This window comes from Bidens hawaiensis, unplaced genomic scaffold (genome assembly GCF_021521415.1).
Source record: "Bidens hawaiensis isolate Kalapana, Puna unplaced genomic scaffold, B.hawaiensis_p1.1 tig00033487_1, whole genome shotgun sequence".
In the NCBI taxonomy this organism is placed as follows: Eukaryota; Viridiplantae; Streptophyta; class Magnoliopsida; order Asterales; family Asteraceae; genus Bidens; species Bidens hawaiensis.
In genome coordinates, this window is record NW_027495735.1 from 191,395 (window position 1) to 207,711 (window position 16,317).

General features: G+C 42.1%; 2 protein-coding genes and 1 pseudogene across 2 annotated transcripts; 2 read left to right on the forward strand and 1 right to left on the reverse strand.

Annotated features, from left to right (window-relative positions):
* Window positions 1–1,666: 1,666 nt before the first annotated feature.
* On the reverse strand, window positions 1,667–2,790 carry LOC143584902 (uncharacterized). Its single transcript, XM_077066827.1, has 2 exons — window positions 2,143–2,790; window positions 1,667–1,990 (listed from the first exon to the last, which is right to left on the reverse strand). The coding sequence occupies exons 1-2, from the start codon at window positions 2,788–2,790 to the stop codon at window positions 1,667–1,669; spliced, it is 972 nt and encodes a 323-aa protein (XP_076922942.1).
* A 5,403-nt stretch (window positions 2,791–8,193) lies between these two features.
* LOC143584904 (prohibitin-3, mitochondrial pseudogene) lies at window positions 8,194–9,260 on the forward strand (annotated as a pseudogene).
* A 3,510-nt stretch (window positions 9,261–12,770) lies between these two features.
* LOC143584905 (uncharacterized) lies at window positions 12,771–13,836 on the forward strand. The gene has a single exon (XM_077066829.1). It carries the CDS (start codon window positions 12,958–12,960, stop codon window positions 13,657–13,659), a length of 702 nt encoding a protein of 233 aa, XP_076922944.1. The 5' UTR covers window positions 12,771–12,957; the 3' UTR covers window positions 13,660–13,836.
* The last annotated feature ends 2,481 nt before the right edge of the window (window positions 13,837–16,317 follow it).

The window sequence follows — 16,317 nt, forward strand, 5'->3', positions numbered from 1 at the left end:
GCTTTGGAGTTGTCCAAACCAAGTGTGGGAAAGTCTTTGTGATTTTTATACCGTGTTGAGGACAACTCGGGTTTTTCATAAGGGAATAGGGTATGACTTGGGACCTTAACTGAACCGGTTTTGTGGTAAGAATGGTGGATACAAGTTGAAAATAATAAAGAGTTTGTGTTGAAATGTTGCTTGAGGGCAAGCAACGTGTAAGTGTGGGAATGTGACGGGTGGTCCATGGGACAACCCTTAATTGATTTAAAGCCGTAATTATCATGTTTTGTATTGGTTTATTTGGTGGAATTAGATGACTACGGTGTGTTCGGTAAATTGTAGGTACAAAGGAGGTTCCGGAGCTATTATGGTGTATAATGAAGAAACCAAAGGAACCGACGAGTTGAGAAGACCAAACAAGTGAAGAAATTGAAGTTTCGTGGCTGAAGTCCACCGTGACCCACGGTGTAGACCGTGGGCCACGATCCAAGATTTACAAAAATGGCAGAGGGCACCGTACCGTGGCAGGTACGGGCACCGTGAGGACCACCGTGACCCATGGTGTAGACCGTGGGCCACGGTCCAGCATTTCCAGAAGTCCACCGTGACCCACGGTGTAGACCGTGGGCCACGGTTAATGTCGTAGCTGTCGAATTCTGGTGCTCTATTATTCGTTTTTTGGCTAGACTTTTCATCATCTTTCATTCACAACTACCTAGGGGCGACTTTTTGAGAGCAAAGACAATACTTTGGGAATTCTTATCATTAGTTTGGGTTTGTGATTTGTATGATTACCCTAATTGATGTGATGTTGAATCAAACTATGTGTGGCTAATCATCTTCATGTTCTCTCTCCCGAATTGTAAGGTTATCTAATTGAATATTTGTTAATTGTTTATGTTATTGGTGAGATAGTATTTTGATCATATGATTATTGTGCTATGGTGATTGTGTATTTGTTTGTAATTGTTAGTGTGGTATAAATTCGTGTTCTTGACTATCCGTTCTTGGTGCCATAGGCAATCGAGATTTAGTAGAAGAGAATTAGGGTTTGCTATACTATATTGATTATTGAGTGATAACCTTGCGTTTTTTTATAATCCAAGTACTTCGTCCTCTTTGATCACTTTCAAATTCACTTTCATGAATTATGTTTATGTAGTTCTTCACAAAAGTAAACATTAACATTATCAATATTGAAAACCTAAAATCGAGAGAGGGCATTCTTTCTCTTATTGATTAAAACATGTTTAATTGTTTTAGTTATTTTCGTTAATCACATCAACCAACCAACTCATTGAATTTATTTTTTGCGCTTAGTTTAATATAGAGTAATTACTGTGCTACTTAATAACTCATTTTCCACAAACTCCCTGTGTCCGATACCCGCTTACCGCTATCTAACTAGTTGTATTCGGTTTATTTTTGAGTGAGTCTTCGACTTCACGTCATCCCATAATATCAATAGCCCATTTTTGGAACGACCAGGCAAATGTAACTAGAATCAGTTCGTTCTTTGGACGCAGGGTGTTGGGGGCATGACGCTGGCATGAATCACACTTTCTGATTTCCTGCACAGCGTCTAAATGTATGTCGGGCCAATAATGCCTTGCGTTCATGATCTTTGCAACTGTCATTCTTGGTCCCGCGTGTAAACCGCAAATGCCTTCGTGAATTTCTCGGATCAAATAATTTCAACTTCTGTGTCTACACAACGTAACAACGGACCAAGAAATGATCTCCGGTATAAGATACCATTACTCAACTGGTAATTCAGAGCTTTGTGCTTAATCTTCCAAGCCTCGGCCTTTCCTGCTGGAAGTGCTCCGGAAGATAAATACACTTTGATGGGTGTCATCCATGATTCAACTCCGGTTTGAATTACCAAGACTTGATTTTGTGAAACGGATGGATGATCTAGAACTTCATCACGAATATCTTTGGCAAAATGCTCAAAATTCGTTAAAGCTAGCTTGCTAAGAGCGTCTGCCGATTTGTTCTCACTCCTCTTAATGAGAACGACATTGAAAGAGGAGAATTGGCGTATCAAGACCCTTGCTTGTGACAAATAAGAAGCCATGACATCGTTTTTGGCTTCATTGTTCGGTTTATTTGTCCTGCAATTAGCATAGAATCCACCCGTGCTTCCAAATGTTTCACCCCAAGCATTTTCGCTATCCGCAGTCCTGCCAGGAAGGCTTCATATTCCGCCTCATTGTTGGTACTTTTGAAGTCCAATTTAATGGAGTATGTAAATTCATGCCCCTCAGGATTGACTAGCCTTAAGCCGGCACCTGACCCTTCACTGCTTGAAGCTCCGTCCGTGAACAGTGACCAGACTTGTCCTTGTTCCGGAGGTGCTTGGGGTTGTTGTTCGATCAAACATTCTTGTTCTTTGTGCTGTGGGACTTCTGTTACGAAGTCCGCCAGCACTTGCCCTTTGATTGTCTGTCTTGGCTTATACTCGATCGAGTGTTCACCCAATTCGATGGCCCATTTTTCCAGTCGACCGGACAATTCAGGTTTACTCAACACATTCTTGAGTTTGTATCCGGTTAACACGTTGATGGGGTGACCCTGAAAATATCTGTGGAGCCGTCTGGCGGCATAAACCAGTGCCAATACCAATTTTTCCAACATCGAATACCTTGTTTCAGGGTCTGATAGTGTTCTACTGACGTAATAGATTGGAGTTTGAATATTTTCCCTATCTGTCAATAGGACAGCCCCCACGGCAATGTCAGACGCCGACAAATACAACGTTAATGGTTCACCTGCGTGAGGAGCGGTTAACGTGGGTAGTTCCATTAAACACTTCTTGACTTCCTAGAATGCTTGTTCGGCTTCCGGAGTCCATCTGAATTGTGCCTTTTTGAGGCAGTTCCTTAGTGTTGAGATGAACGGGTAAGATTTAGCAGCGTGGTTTGCCAGAAACCTGTTTAATGCTACTAATCTGACATTAAATGTTTGAACTTGCTTGAGGGATGCGGGAGATGGCATACGGGCTATTGCTTGAACCTTGTCTGGGTGAGCTTTGAAACCCGTGCCCGTAACCGAGGAACTTTCCTTCCTCCATCCCGAAGGAACAGTTTGCTGGATTTAACTTCATATTGATACTTCTCAAAGTTTCAAAAGTTTTCTCTATGTCCCTCAACATTTGGTCTTCTTCGATGCTTTTTATCACTAAATCATCCATATAAACTTTGAGGTTTCGACTTATCTGACCTTGAAGGCCTGATCCATCAGACGTTGGTATGTGGCGCCCGCATTCTTTAACCCGAAAGGCATCTTTCTATAACATAATGTTCCTTGGTCAGTGCAGAACGCTGTCTTGTCCTCATCACCAGCTGCCATATGAATCTGGTGATAACCTTTGTAGGCATCGAGGAAGCACTTGAATTTGAAAGGGGCCACAGCATCCACCTTTAAGTCGATCTCCGGAAGTGGGTAACAATCTTTCGGACATGCTTTGTTTAGATCTTTATAATCTATGCACATTCTCCACGTTCCATTGCTTTTTGGAACGATTACTGTGTTTACCACCCACGTTTGGTACTTAATTTCTCGTATAATTCCAGCGTGAAGAAGATCTTGCACTTGCTCATTCATGTCCTTCGTTTGTTCTGGTCCCATCTTTCGTTTCTTTTGCACAATTGGGGTGATCAACGGATTCACCTTCAACTTGTGTTCCGAAATGCTCCGCAGGACACCAGTCATGTCCGCGGGCTGCCACGCGAAAATGTCAATGTTCTTGGTCAAAAACTGCTTTAAAAAGGTTCTCACTATCTCTGAGATAGCGGGTCCTATTGTAATTGTCTGGTCCGGAAACTTCTTATTCAAAACCCATTTCTCCGGTTCGGTCCTCTGAGCCTGTCTTGGGACCTTGCTTGGTCTTGAACTCTCGGTTGTAAAACAATGTCGGTTTACATGAATTATCGCCACACCAGTGCGAGTTAGAACTCCTACTGCACCATGGGCTGTGGACGGATGGGCATTGAAGTCTCCGATCGCCTCTCGTCCCAAAATAATGTCATGTTTAGAAGTTGCTGGTAGGACCAAAAATTCAACTTCTTCTGTTCTTGAACGTATTTCGTCACTTAGTGTGACCGGGAAAGTAATAACATCACGCGGGTGCATTATCTCTCCCCCGAAACCAGAAATAGGAGCATGAATTGGTTGTAATCTTTCTTTGTCTTCTTCGTCCAATTGTTCAAAACACTATTTGTACATAATGTCAGACGTGCTGCCTGTGTCAAAGAACACATATTGTGACCGGTAATAACCAAATTCAGCAGTAATTATCAGTGGGTTTTTGTTACACGGACCCCCTTTGATCCGAGGAAAGATCATGGGCTCGTTCTTCCATTCCTCGTTTCAATAGTCTCTCCTTTTTCCTTTACCCGAATATCTCCCCTGAATCATGTGGACATTCAGATCTTTGGCTTGCCTTTTAGCTGGGCCCTGGCTGTCCTTTATGGGAGGTTTGCTAGTCCCTACTCGTACGCCCTTAACCATATGTTCAAGTTTACCATTTTTAACAGCTGCTTCAATTTCATTTCTGAGGGCCACACATTCATTCGTGTTGTGCCCAATATCATTATGATATGAGCAGTGTTTCTTGTTATCGAGGAACGACTTCCGTGGTATTGGTTGAGGCTTCTGGAAAGTCAGATTCTGCGTGGTGAGAATTTCTGAGGGAGTCTTTGATAACTGGGTCCAGCTGTTAGAGGAACGAGCTGAAAAATTACGTTTACCCTTGTTGCCGATCAAAGATCTTGCATCAAAAGGCTCAGATGTTTTCGCACTTGGCTGAAGTCTTGACCATATTGGTCCATTAGCCTGCCTGTTCGGTCTCGGAGTTTGAAACTCAATCTTCGGTGATTGTTTTTGACTACTGGAACTTAGAGTTTTCTCAGTTCTTGCAAACAACTTTGATGCCATCATGATTTCAACCCATGACTTGGGCATTCCATCTCTTCCTGTTAGAGTACGGATCAAGGCATCACTATGGACGTTCTTACAGAATGCTCCTCGCAGCATATCTTCGCTTACCCCTCCGATGTTAAGGCTCTCATTAGTAAAACGAGTAATGAAGTCTTCAATAGACTCATTATTTCGCCTTGTAACATCTAGTATTTCCGAAGGGTCACGAGTACGTTTCTTTTGTTGACTAAAATACTGAGAGAATTTTGCTACGAAGTCTTTCCAACTTGTAATCTTTCCACATGGAAATTTCTCAAACCACTCCCGCGCCGCCCCGGTGAATGTTAGTGCGAACATGTGACGCCAATATGGAAGAGTCCAACCACTAACTCCTCCAACTGCTTCAAACCTTAACAGATGATCACTAGGATCAGTCATTCCATTATATGTTCCAAAAGATGTTGGAATCTTTGCATTAATCGGGAATGGAGCTCTCGCAATGCTCGAAATAAATTTTGATTTCTCTGCAAAAGATTCCGGGCGATATGGTTTGGAAAAATCATACTCGGCATTGCTATGATACTCCGCATGGCGAACAACTGGGCGCGGATAGCTAGTCCCTCCATACGAAGGGAAGCGACTATCTCCGCTGTAGTAACTACCTTCCGGGTTATAAGTTGAGTCGTATCCGTCCAATTCATCCTCATAAGATGATACCCGCATATCTATGCGAGGACGAGGACGTAACCTCCGGATCTCTCCTACGTTCTGTTCCGGTGGCAGACTATCTTGGATGTGGCTTCCCCTTATGGGAGGAGAGATAGATCTTCTGGCAGGCTCGTCATACGTCAAGGTACGGCCATGGAAACGTTCATTCCGGACCTGACGTTCATATTCCGCTTTCAAACTATCTTGTTGAACACGAAGCCATTCGACCGGAAACAAAAATCCTTCGATCCTGGAGCTATGACGGTGAGCTCTTCTTAGATTAGAATCACCGGAATCCTCTTCCAAACCTAACTCCGACTGAGTTCGGTGGACTTCTCTTGTAATTCGTTCTAGATTCCTCAAGTTAGAACCTCCTGGGGCTGTGACATGCCCCAGGTCAGTAGTTGGCGTAGCAACATTCCCAACATCTACCGGAGTAGTATTTGCTAATGGAGTAAAGTGTTCCCTAGCCGCTGATCCACTTAAGGTAAAACCTCCAGGGTTCACGGCATCAGTTCGCGGAGCAGAGTTTGTGATTCTAGCAAAAACGGATGTTGCTCCTTCACGTGATTCAATATTGAGATCTCGTGAAGGTTGCGACTGATTCTCCGTCGGCCCTTTAGATAATTGATTCATATCGTAAAGAAAACGAGGAGAAAAAGTTTTTTTGCTGTTCTAACAAAGACACGGATGGCGCCACTGAAGAAACACGGATCCACTCCCCGATTACGGGCCCTGGATCCAATGAGTCCACAGGGTAGGATACGGTTAACTTCTAATACGATATGAACACAATTACCCAAAGTCCAGTGACGTGATCCTGCAAAACAGACACCGTGAGCTCGTTACGAGAAGGACAAGAGGGGGGGTCTTCCCGTAACCACCCTCCGGCGTGAGAATAAGTACAGTTCTGACGAGAGTAAAGTACTTAAGTAAATTGAGAGAGAACAGTGGGAGTGAATGAATACCTCATGATGATTGAGAGGGTATTTATAGCCAAATGGTGTGGGGAAGTGATTGGGCCAGCTGTCCCTTTAGAAGATGCCTCATAACCGTCTGGACGCGTGTCCTTATATGATAGGTTTAGCTTATACGTTGCATGTGCATGTATAACAACCTGGACACGTGTCACTCTATTATTGGTTAACGGGGTAGTATTGGTCATGTGCACGGTTATAACGACCTTGCCAGGTGTCATTAGTTGATTGGCCCAGTGATCATGTATTGCTCAAGAAAGCATCTTTGATAGATCTTCTAGAAGGTAATTAGTTGATAACAGCTGTCCCGGGGCATTGCCTCGTGGTCATTTACGGGTATTCCTTCTTGCGGATGACTTTTAAGGGTGCCAGGATGCTTCCGCATGTGCTATAAGGGTGTTTCTTCCTCAGATGATTTATGCGGATGATTCGTATGTCCCGCGGGTGCTTTACGAGGGACTTCTGATTGACCCGCAGGTATTCCTTAAGGGTATTTGGGTCTTTTTGGTACCCTACCTCTATATATTTCAAGAGTCAAAGTAGAGGTGGGAAAAAAACTCGATTTTTGGGCCTGACCCCGAACAGTATCCGGTTTAACATGAACCGCGAGTAAATATAGGTATTGATTCCTCAAAAAAAATCGTACAGCAACCCAACCCAGGCCTGCTGAACATGTTCCACCTTTACCCCACCAAAACTCAGAACCAACCCGACCAAAACCAGGTCATAACCTGGTCAAAATACATGATCATACTTGGAAGCGGTTCTTACCCGGCCTGATTCTTGACTTTTGTTGATCAAACTCCCGGTTCCAGTTAGAGGTGCATAAAATACCCGATCCCGAAACCGGACCCGAAAAAAATACCCGGAACCGGTTTTTTAATACCCAGGTTTATAATACCCGTACCCGAACCTACCCGTAGGGAACGAATATAATATGCATTTCAGTACCAAGACCCGTACCCGGGCCTGATATATACCCGATAATACCCGAAAACCGGAACCGGTTCCATATTTGGAACCGGGATTTTCCAATACCTGAAACTGAGTTTTTTAAATACCCAAAATTACCTGAAAAATACCTAAAAAATCCTACTCGATTAATAGTAAAAATAAAAAGATCAAATTACAATAAAGAGACAGGTAAGCGGGCAACAAGCTGCGCCGCCACCCACAAAAATACCATAAAAAGTAAAACCCTTAAAAAATCCAATCTATACCCGGAAAAAACCCGAAAATAGGGTTTTTTTAATACCTTGGAGTATGGTGTTCAAATACCCGGTTTTATACCTGACCCGAACTCGATGCATATAGTGTGGTTTTTAAAGACAATACATGGGCCCGAACCCGACCCGGGTATTGCCAATACCTGATTTTCAAATACCCTTTCATACCCGAACCCGATTCCATACCCAAAACCGAGTATTTAAAAACCTGATTTGGGCTCACATGAGCCAAAACAAAGTTACGGGCCCAGTGTATCCGGTTTGGATTTTGGAAGGAGGGTTTTGCCGTCCTTGTTGACTTGGATAACAAAACTAAAACCCTTGTTCCACTTCCACAACCTTCCTCTCACCCTCTCTTCATTCATTCACACCAAAACCAAAATGGGTAGCAATCAGGCTGCAATGTCCTTCTTGACCAATCTCGCACGCGCCGCCTTCGGCCTTGGCGCGTCCGTCACCATCCTCAACTACTCCCTCTACACCGTCGACGGCGGTCAACGCGCCGTCATCTTCGACCGAATCAACGGTATCATCGACGACACCAGGCGAAGGTACTCACTTCCTCATCCCAGTCCTCCAGAAGCCCTTCATCTTCGACATCCGTACCAGGCCCCACACTTTCACCTCCATGTCCGGTACCAAGGATCTCCAGATGGTTAACCTAACCCTACGTGTCTTATCCCGTCCTGAAGTCAACAAGTTACCAGACATTTTCAAAACCCTAGGTCTCGAGTACGACGAGAAGGTCCTTCCGTCCATTGGTAACGAGGTTTTAAAAGCCGTCGTTGCTCAATTCAACGCTGATCAGCTGTTAACCGAGCGTCCGAGCGTCTCGGCGTTGGTTCGGGATAGTTTGATCAAACGGGCTAGGGATTTCAACATTGTGCTTGATGATGTGGCGATTACGCATCTTTCGTACGGTGCGGAATTCTCCAGGGCGGTGGAGCAGAAGCAGGTGGCCCAGCAGGAGGCCGAGAGGTCGAAATTTGTGGTGGCAAAGGCCGAGCAGGAACGGCGTGCCGCGATTATTAGGGCGGAAGGAGAGAGCGAGTCGGCGAAGCTGATTTCGGATGCTACTGCGTCCGCGGGTATGGGGTTGATTGAGCTTAGGAGGATTGAGGCGTCTAGGGAGATTTCGGCGACTCTTGCGAGGAGTGGGGATGTTATGTATCTTCCCAACAGTGGGAGTCAGATGCTTCTTGGGCTTAATGCTTCGCGGTGAACTGGTAATGTTGCTTCTGTTTGGTTAAATGGTTAATGTTTTGTGAGTTGGAACTTGGAACTTTTAAAGATATCGGTTTTTATGATTGATCAGTTATGTAATTGAACCATTATGCTTTGTTGGCTATGGTCGCATGTTGTTCAATGTTTGGTTTATTTGGGTGAGCGATTTGATTTACTTGTATAAGAGTTTGAGCATGAATAAAGCAGTCACAATTAGATATGATATTTGTAAGTTTCTTTAGAGCGATGGAATGGATATAGATTCTCTCATCAAACATTACTGCAAACTATGTATCCGTAGGATAAAGTGATGTGATGTAATTTAGTAAGTGTTTAAAACATACCAAGAGACAACCTTAACCAATCTATTGTTCAATGTAATGTCACTTTTAGCAAATTAGCTTAGACCCGTAACAACTCCATACTTATCAACTTGGTTACCTCATAACACTTATGCTTTCTACCCGAGTGGTGGTGACAGGATGGATGGGTCAAATAACTTTAAAGATGGCTGTCAATCAGCGTAATCTGCTTGCCCTGTTTCAGTTTTACTTGTTGGAGTGAAAATTAGTTAGTTTTCATGTAAATGGGATGAAAAGAAACTCATAATGGCATTGCCTGCTAAACTAGTCAACTTATAAGTGCATTATCAAATCTCTATCGTTCACATAGCCACAAATTGACCATGCAAATGTTCAAATTACATGTGTTTATGTTTCGATTTATTTTTAATGTTAAGTCTGGTTGATTGCTACCTTTATGTCATCATATGAAGCAGACTTCTCCAGCCTGCAGTAAGATTAATCATCAGACATCTAGTAAGTTTTTACCATTAGTGCAGTCATAATGGTAAAAGCCATCCCTGTAAGTTTTTACCATTAGTGCAGTCATAACTTTTCCAGTAGCTTTCATAAGCACAATCATTTAGTACACTCGTCACTACATATTAATCAAAACGAGCAAACCGCCAAATAAAAACTACCTTAGCAGTTCCAGTACTGCTGGGAATGATGCTAATAGAAGCAGCCTTTCCATTTACCCAGTTCATTGATGGATCGGACTAGACCGTCAATAGTCAACATAGTCACATACTCAATAATGATCCCATTAGAAGCATATGAAACCTGTTACTAGTGAACCAGGGTCATAAGTCCAGTCCCCCAGTTACTAGCAAATTTGTAATGAATCAGTTTACAGGCAACTGCCAGCCAGACAATAAACATTCAAAATTTGTGTATGTGATGGCAAAGGCTACATTGACTACTGGAGCAAGGCAGTCAGCATTAGAGGTGGACAAATAAATCGGTTAACCGAACCGGTTTGGAACCGATTAAGAAGACATCGGTTTGGAACTGATTGAAACCGAAAGTACGGAACCGGTTTGTAATTTTCTTTACCATAACCGGTTACCCAAACCGAAACCGGCCAAAACCCGAACGGAAACCGATTGTAATCTGTTCAAGAAACCGGTTTCAACCCAAACCGAAACCATCATAAACTGGTTTTGACTTTTCTTGACTAAACCGAATTGGTTTCAACCCAAACCGGTTTTGAGTTTTAAACCAGTTTGTACACCTCTTGTCAGCATTAGAGAACTGTGTGTAAAATGATTTTTTTGTACCAATCACATACATGGGTTCATGTGTGTAAAATGATTTTTTTGTTTATGTAAAATTTCAGGTTCATTCAAGTATGACCTCCGAACACGACTCCTTCATTTAGCAGCCCTTTCCCCAGGCGACAATTACAACCTGTTTTGTCATTTAATTTCAATTAAACTTTGACTACATGGCAAATTTAGATTTGGATTTTTCTTTTACAAAAGGGATTCGATGTATTGATTTCGTTATACGTGGAAATTATGACCTTTCATTAAAGAAAGGGTTAGTTTGGGCAAAATAAAAGGTTATATATTGGTGTATACAGGTGAACCGGATCAACTCAAATTAGATAATGGTTCGATTTGAGTTAACCCAAATTAGACGTGTTTAGATGGGTCTAAATAGGCTGAAACCTCTATGATCATTGTTTGTCTCTACCATATGATCATATTTTGTCTCTACCACTATCTCCATCAACCCCACTGTTGCCGCAGACACCAACACTCGCCATCAACACCAACACCACGGTGGCCATTGTATGTCTCTGCCTAAATCATTGGCACCTCCACTACCATGGCTGCCACCTTCACTACCAGTACCCACCACGAGCACCGTTGACACCACCTTATTATTGTTTTCATCGCCACCACCATGGGCATTGACGCTACCTCCACATGTTATCACTAGCCGGCATAAGAAAATGTAGCTGGGGAATCTATTTTGATATATTTTATTAAAACAACTCATTTCAATTTTGGTCCATTTTAGTTTTAACATAGTTATTAAAAGCGTGCGATTTTCACTTAAGCGCATTTAAAGCGTCAGGCGCATTAATTGCGATTAGCATGCAACAGATATTTAAGGCGCAGTCTTATTTTCCAAAACCTCTCCATGCGTATTAAATTCCCTTTAATAATATGTTCATATTCTCTAGAGTCCCTAACACTCCACTATTTAAGGGGTTTCACAATCAATATTATAGCACAAAAAATCATCAATAAACTAAGAATTTACATGTTAGTTATAGGTTAGTTTTGTTCTTAAAAAACCTAAATTCGGATTTCTTTCTTTAAAAACCTAATGTTAAGGACTGTGAATGTATGTGTTCTTCATAAGATGTTCTATTTAAGTTAAAATTTTTGTTTTTTTAATGTGCGTTTTTCTTTTCAAAATCGGGCGCTTTTTTTGCGCTTATCGTCTGGGCGCTAGACCCAGCCTCAACGCTTTCGAGCGCTTATCGCATTTGATAACTATGAGTTTTAACATATTTTATTCAAACCAGGGGTGCAACTTCTTGGGGACCGGGGGTGGCCCCGGTCACTGCCGTTTTTTCTGTTAATAGAGTAAATTTTGCGATTTTTCCCGAAATTTTTTATAGGTATTAAGCGCGGTCACCCCTAATGTATCTTTTCGATAAGCTAACGATCACCACTGATTTTCTTTTATATATATATATATATACCCAATCATTTGATTTTTTATAAAACCTCGCAATGTTAATAAATAAAAGTTTCAAAATAGTAGTCGAATAGTAAAAGATTTGTTTTTATAAAAAAATTTAGGTCTTTCAATTCTTGTTCTAGGTACTAACCCTTAGAGATGAGATCGGTACCGTACCGCCACCGAAAATTCTGTTCCCAAAAATCACAATTTTTTGTACCGGTATTGAAGGTAAAATTCGGGAAATACCTGTATCGTACCGGTACTGTAACTTTAAACTTTGGTACCGATTTCGGTACCGGTACCAATACCGAATTTGCTCATCCTACTGACCCTTCCTCTCGCAATATCTTAATATTTTAGGTCTTTGTTGGTTAAAAATTTATCTTGTTTTTTTTTAATTGTAAGAAGAATCGTTTGAATAAATGAATAAAATTAAATATATAGATGTCATATTGTTTGATCCAACCCAGACCGAATCGTCGACCTGGAAATTTTTGAGTTGTGACTTTGGTTAACCCGTGATTAAACCCAAGCTTCGCCAGGGACCCGAACCAAACAGTGACTTTTCTAAAACGGCTTGTTTTTTCGAACTTGTATTGACATGAGACTGTTTTGATCCGTCGGTCGACCAGCTTGAAATATGAGGTTCAGTTAGTTTTATAAATGATAAATTATGTTTACTTTTCTTGTACCAATTATATATATTATCCAAACTAATAAACTAAAACGTGGAATGATCTATTCCAATAATAGCAATTCTTTTCTTTTTTGTGTCTAGGTAGTTCAACCTCTTCTAGCTTGACACTCTCCATATTAAAAAAAAGTCAGCATGCTAGCTCTCAGTTTGATCAACCACGCCCACCAACCTATACCATGCATCACAGACTATTTATGTACGCATGTGCTACATGTAAATCATCACAACAATTCAAAGAAACATCTACAACAAAGAAACACACAGTATTCAAGATGAAGATGTTTAATTGCATGATAATAATGATGATGATCACCATGGCAGGGCTATTTTTGGAAAATGCACACGCTCAAGGCAACAACAATAATGGTGGCATTAATGGTAGCACCATTGGTGGCATCATTGATGGCATCATTGGTGGCAGCAACGGTGGCAACAGCGGTGGTAACAACGGTGCCAACAACAATGGAAACAACAATGATGGTGCCAACAATGGTGGCAATAACGGTGGCAACACTGGTGGGGGGTCAACATGTATTAATCAACTCGCTCCATGCCTCAGTTACCTAAACAACCAGCAACAGGGACGGGATCCACCTGACAGCTGTTGCGATCCTTTAAAGTCGATGATTAAGTCTAACCCAGAGTGCTTATGTAGTATGATAACTAATCAAGGTACGAAAAATGCTGAGCGAGCTGGTATTAATGTCACTCAGGCACAAGAATTACCAGCGAGGTGTGGTCAACGTGTCAACCCTATCTCCTGTTTAACCTCCACGTCTAATAAGAATACTCCAGGCACAAGTGATTCACAACAAATGAGATGTTCCAAGATCTACCCATTCATGATGTTCGCAGCTCTATACTATTGGTTCATGTGAAATCATGCATACCATCTTTACTAGCAATTGTTCTTTTTTTATTTTTATATATTTTTTTAACTGAAATCTTGATTGTTGTTATTATTACTATTATTATATACTATTATTAAAGAAACAAAATTTAGTGTTGTCTACGTACATCTGTCCAATTTGTGGGACTTCAAATCCTAGGATCGATGTGCACATCAGCACATGCTATGACCGAGTTTGCGTAGAGTCGAATTTGGTTGTAGTTAGTCACTAAAATAAAATGTTAGGTTGGTAGTTACTAAACTAATACAAATGTAAAAATCTTGTAGCATTGAAATAATCACAGCGAATCACCCGACAATATTTGTATTGACAAGTTATTAGGAACACTTATAATACAATTGCAAACGATAAAAATTCATAAAGTTAACAAATTAACCAAATATTTGAAAAATCTTGACTTCTTGATCAATCATTTATCATTTAGATTTAGTACATGATAATAATGTTTATAGAATAATATAGGTGTACCTTTCTATAAGCTCTAATTTTAATAAAGAGTACGTCTATCAAATTCAGTGAATCCATCCAAACCTTCACGTACTTAAACACCAACCAAGCATATCATGAATGAGATCAAATAATCACATACTGAAGAAACACTAAGTGAACCCTGGACAGATTATAGATAATCTGGGGGTTAAGTAATGTTTCCCACGAGAATGAGGTCCAACAGAGACGGTTGTTCTTCAGGGGACCTGCAAAACAAACACCGTAAGCTCGTCACTGAGAAGGGGGGGGTTCCTCCTTGTGACCACCCTCCGGCGTGAGAATCAGAGTAGATTGCTCTGAATATAAGTGTATATTAAGAGATTGCTAGATAACAGGATAGCAGATGATCTTACCATTCCAAGATGTTGGAGTATTTATAGCCGAAGGTAGGTTTCCTAGAAGGTACAGCCGGCTGAATAGTATTCCTGTTCTACCAACAGTGGACTATGCACAGGCCATACTGGTTGGTGGATAGGTTACGGCCAACAGTAACAAAGTCGGCTGCACTATTCCACCAACTGTAGATTATGCACGTCCCACCTACTGTGGATTATACGCAGGCCATGCTGGTTGGTGAATAGGTTACGGCCAATAGTAACACTATTCTACCAACTGTAGGCTGCGCACGCCCCTCAGTAAGAGTTGGTGAGTAGGCAGCGGCTAATAGTGACAAACAGTACTAGAGGGTGCTCCTCCTCGTACTGTTGTCGGTGAGCTGTCACCCTGTGATTGGCTCATGGGCTGTTCTGGTCAGATTGTCTGTCCTATCCATACCTTGGTAGGTATAGTACAAAAGATCTTTCAGAATCATACGGACTGGCTCATTTTGGCGGGATTGTTCCCGCCTTGCTCATTCCTTCATGTGACTACTGAAGTAGCTATTGTCTTGTGCGTGTAGCCCTGCTGTCTGCGGGTAGCCTTCCCTGATGGCTTGTATCCGCAACTGCGGGAACAGGCGGGGTACTTCACCATTGGGAGGCTTTCCCTGCGTGTACAGCTTGCGTACTGCGCGTAAGGTTCTCTGAGCATGGTGGGTCCTGCGGGAGCAGATGGCCTTTGCGCAGACGTCCCTGTTCAAGGTGAGTCTTGCGGGACCAACTGGGCTCTGCTGGGACCTACCTCTTCAAGTCCCCCCAGTCCAATGTTCTTCTCATGAATGTTTAATAAAGTGATGTGAACTTTTGGACTTTAAGCAAGGGGTTTTGAAAAAGGTTTTTAGTTTTAAGGTTCTCCGTGGGGATTCTTCCCGCGGGTTTCCTAATGTCACTTGCAAAAATTCCCGATTTTTTTTGCTTGATCTTTGGGTATGATGCGGGTAGGTATGTAACTTTCTCGCAAGTCAGGAGCGTTGAGTCTTACTTGTATATAGTCTCCATGGGGTTCTGGTGGTTTTCAACATAGTGATCAATTATGCTAAGACCACCAATTCCATCACGGAGTTTCAAACAATATAATTCTCTATGTTCCCGTTATGCGGGGGTGTTATTCCTCTATCCGCAAGCATTGCTCAGAAGATCCTTCTTGGTTTCAATTCTCTGCGGGGCGCTGGGTATGTGAAGGGTTTTGCCTTAACACTACCCGCGCTCGTCTTACGGTTACTTTACTTCCAAGGTACTGTTGGCTTCAATTCCCTGCGGGTGCTAGGTATGTGAAGGGTTTTGCCTTAACACTGTACCCGCACCCGGCTTATGGTTACTTGTTTGCCAAGGTAAGGGGTGTTTTCCCGCTTACTTTTGAATCTTTTTTGAATTTTGAATTTCGAAATTCGAAGAGTTGGTGGAAAGATAGGAACAGTCCAAACATCTGAAACGTCGTGCGACGGTTTCTTCTGACTGTGTCAGGACGTGCAGGAAGTTATGGTGACGTGACAGTACATGGTCATTCCAGACGCTTTTTCAGGCGCGTGGGCGCTATTTTTCGGGCGCGTAGCCGCGAAATTAATGGTACGCGTCCTGTCAACAGCTGTTGCCAGCCTGCTTTTTGCCACGTGTCATAGTTTCATTGCACCTTCGATTTCTCTCTCCTCCGCATTAAATTCATCGCATTAATTGCGATTAGTATATAAAGGGGGAGAGGGCTCTTTGCAATCCACACCTTCACCCTTCTCTTCTTCTTCCTAGCGATTTCCGGCAAATA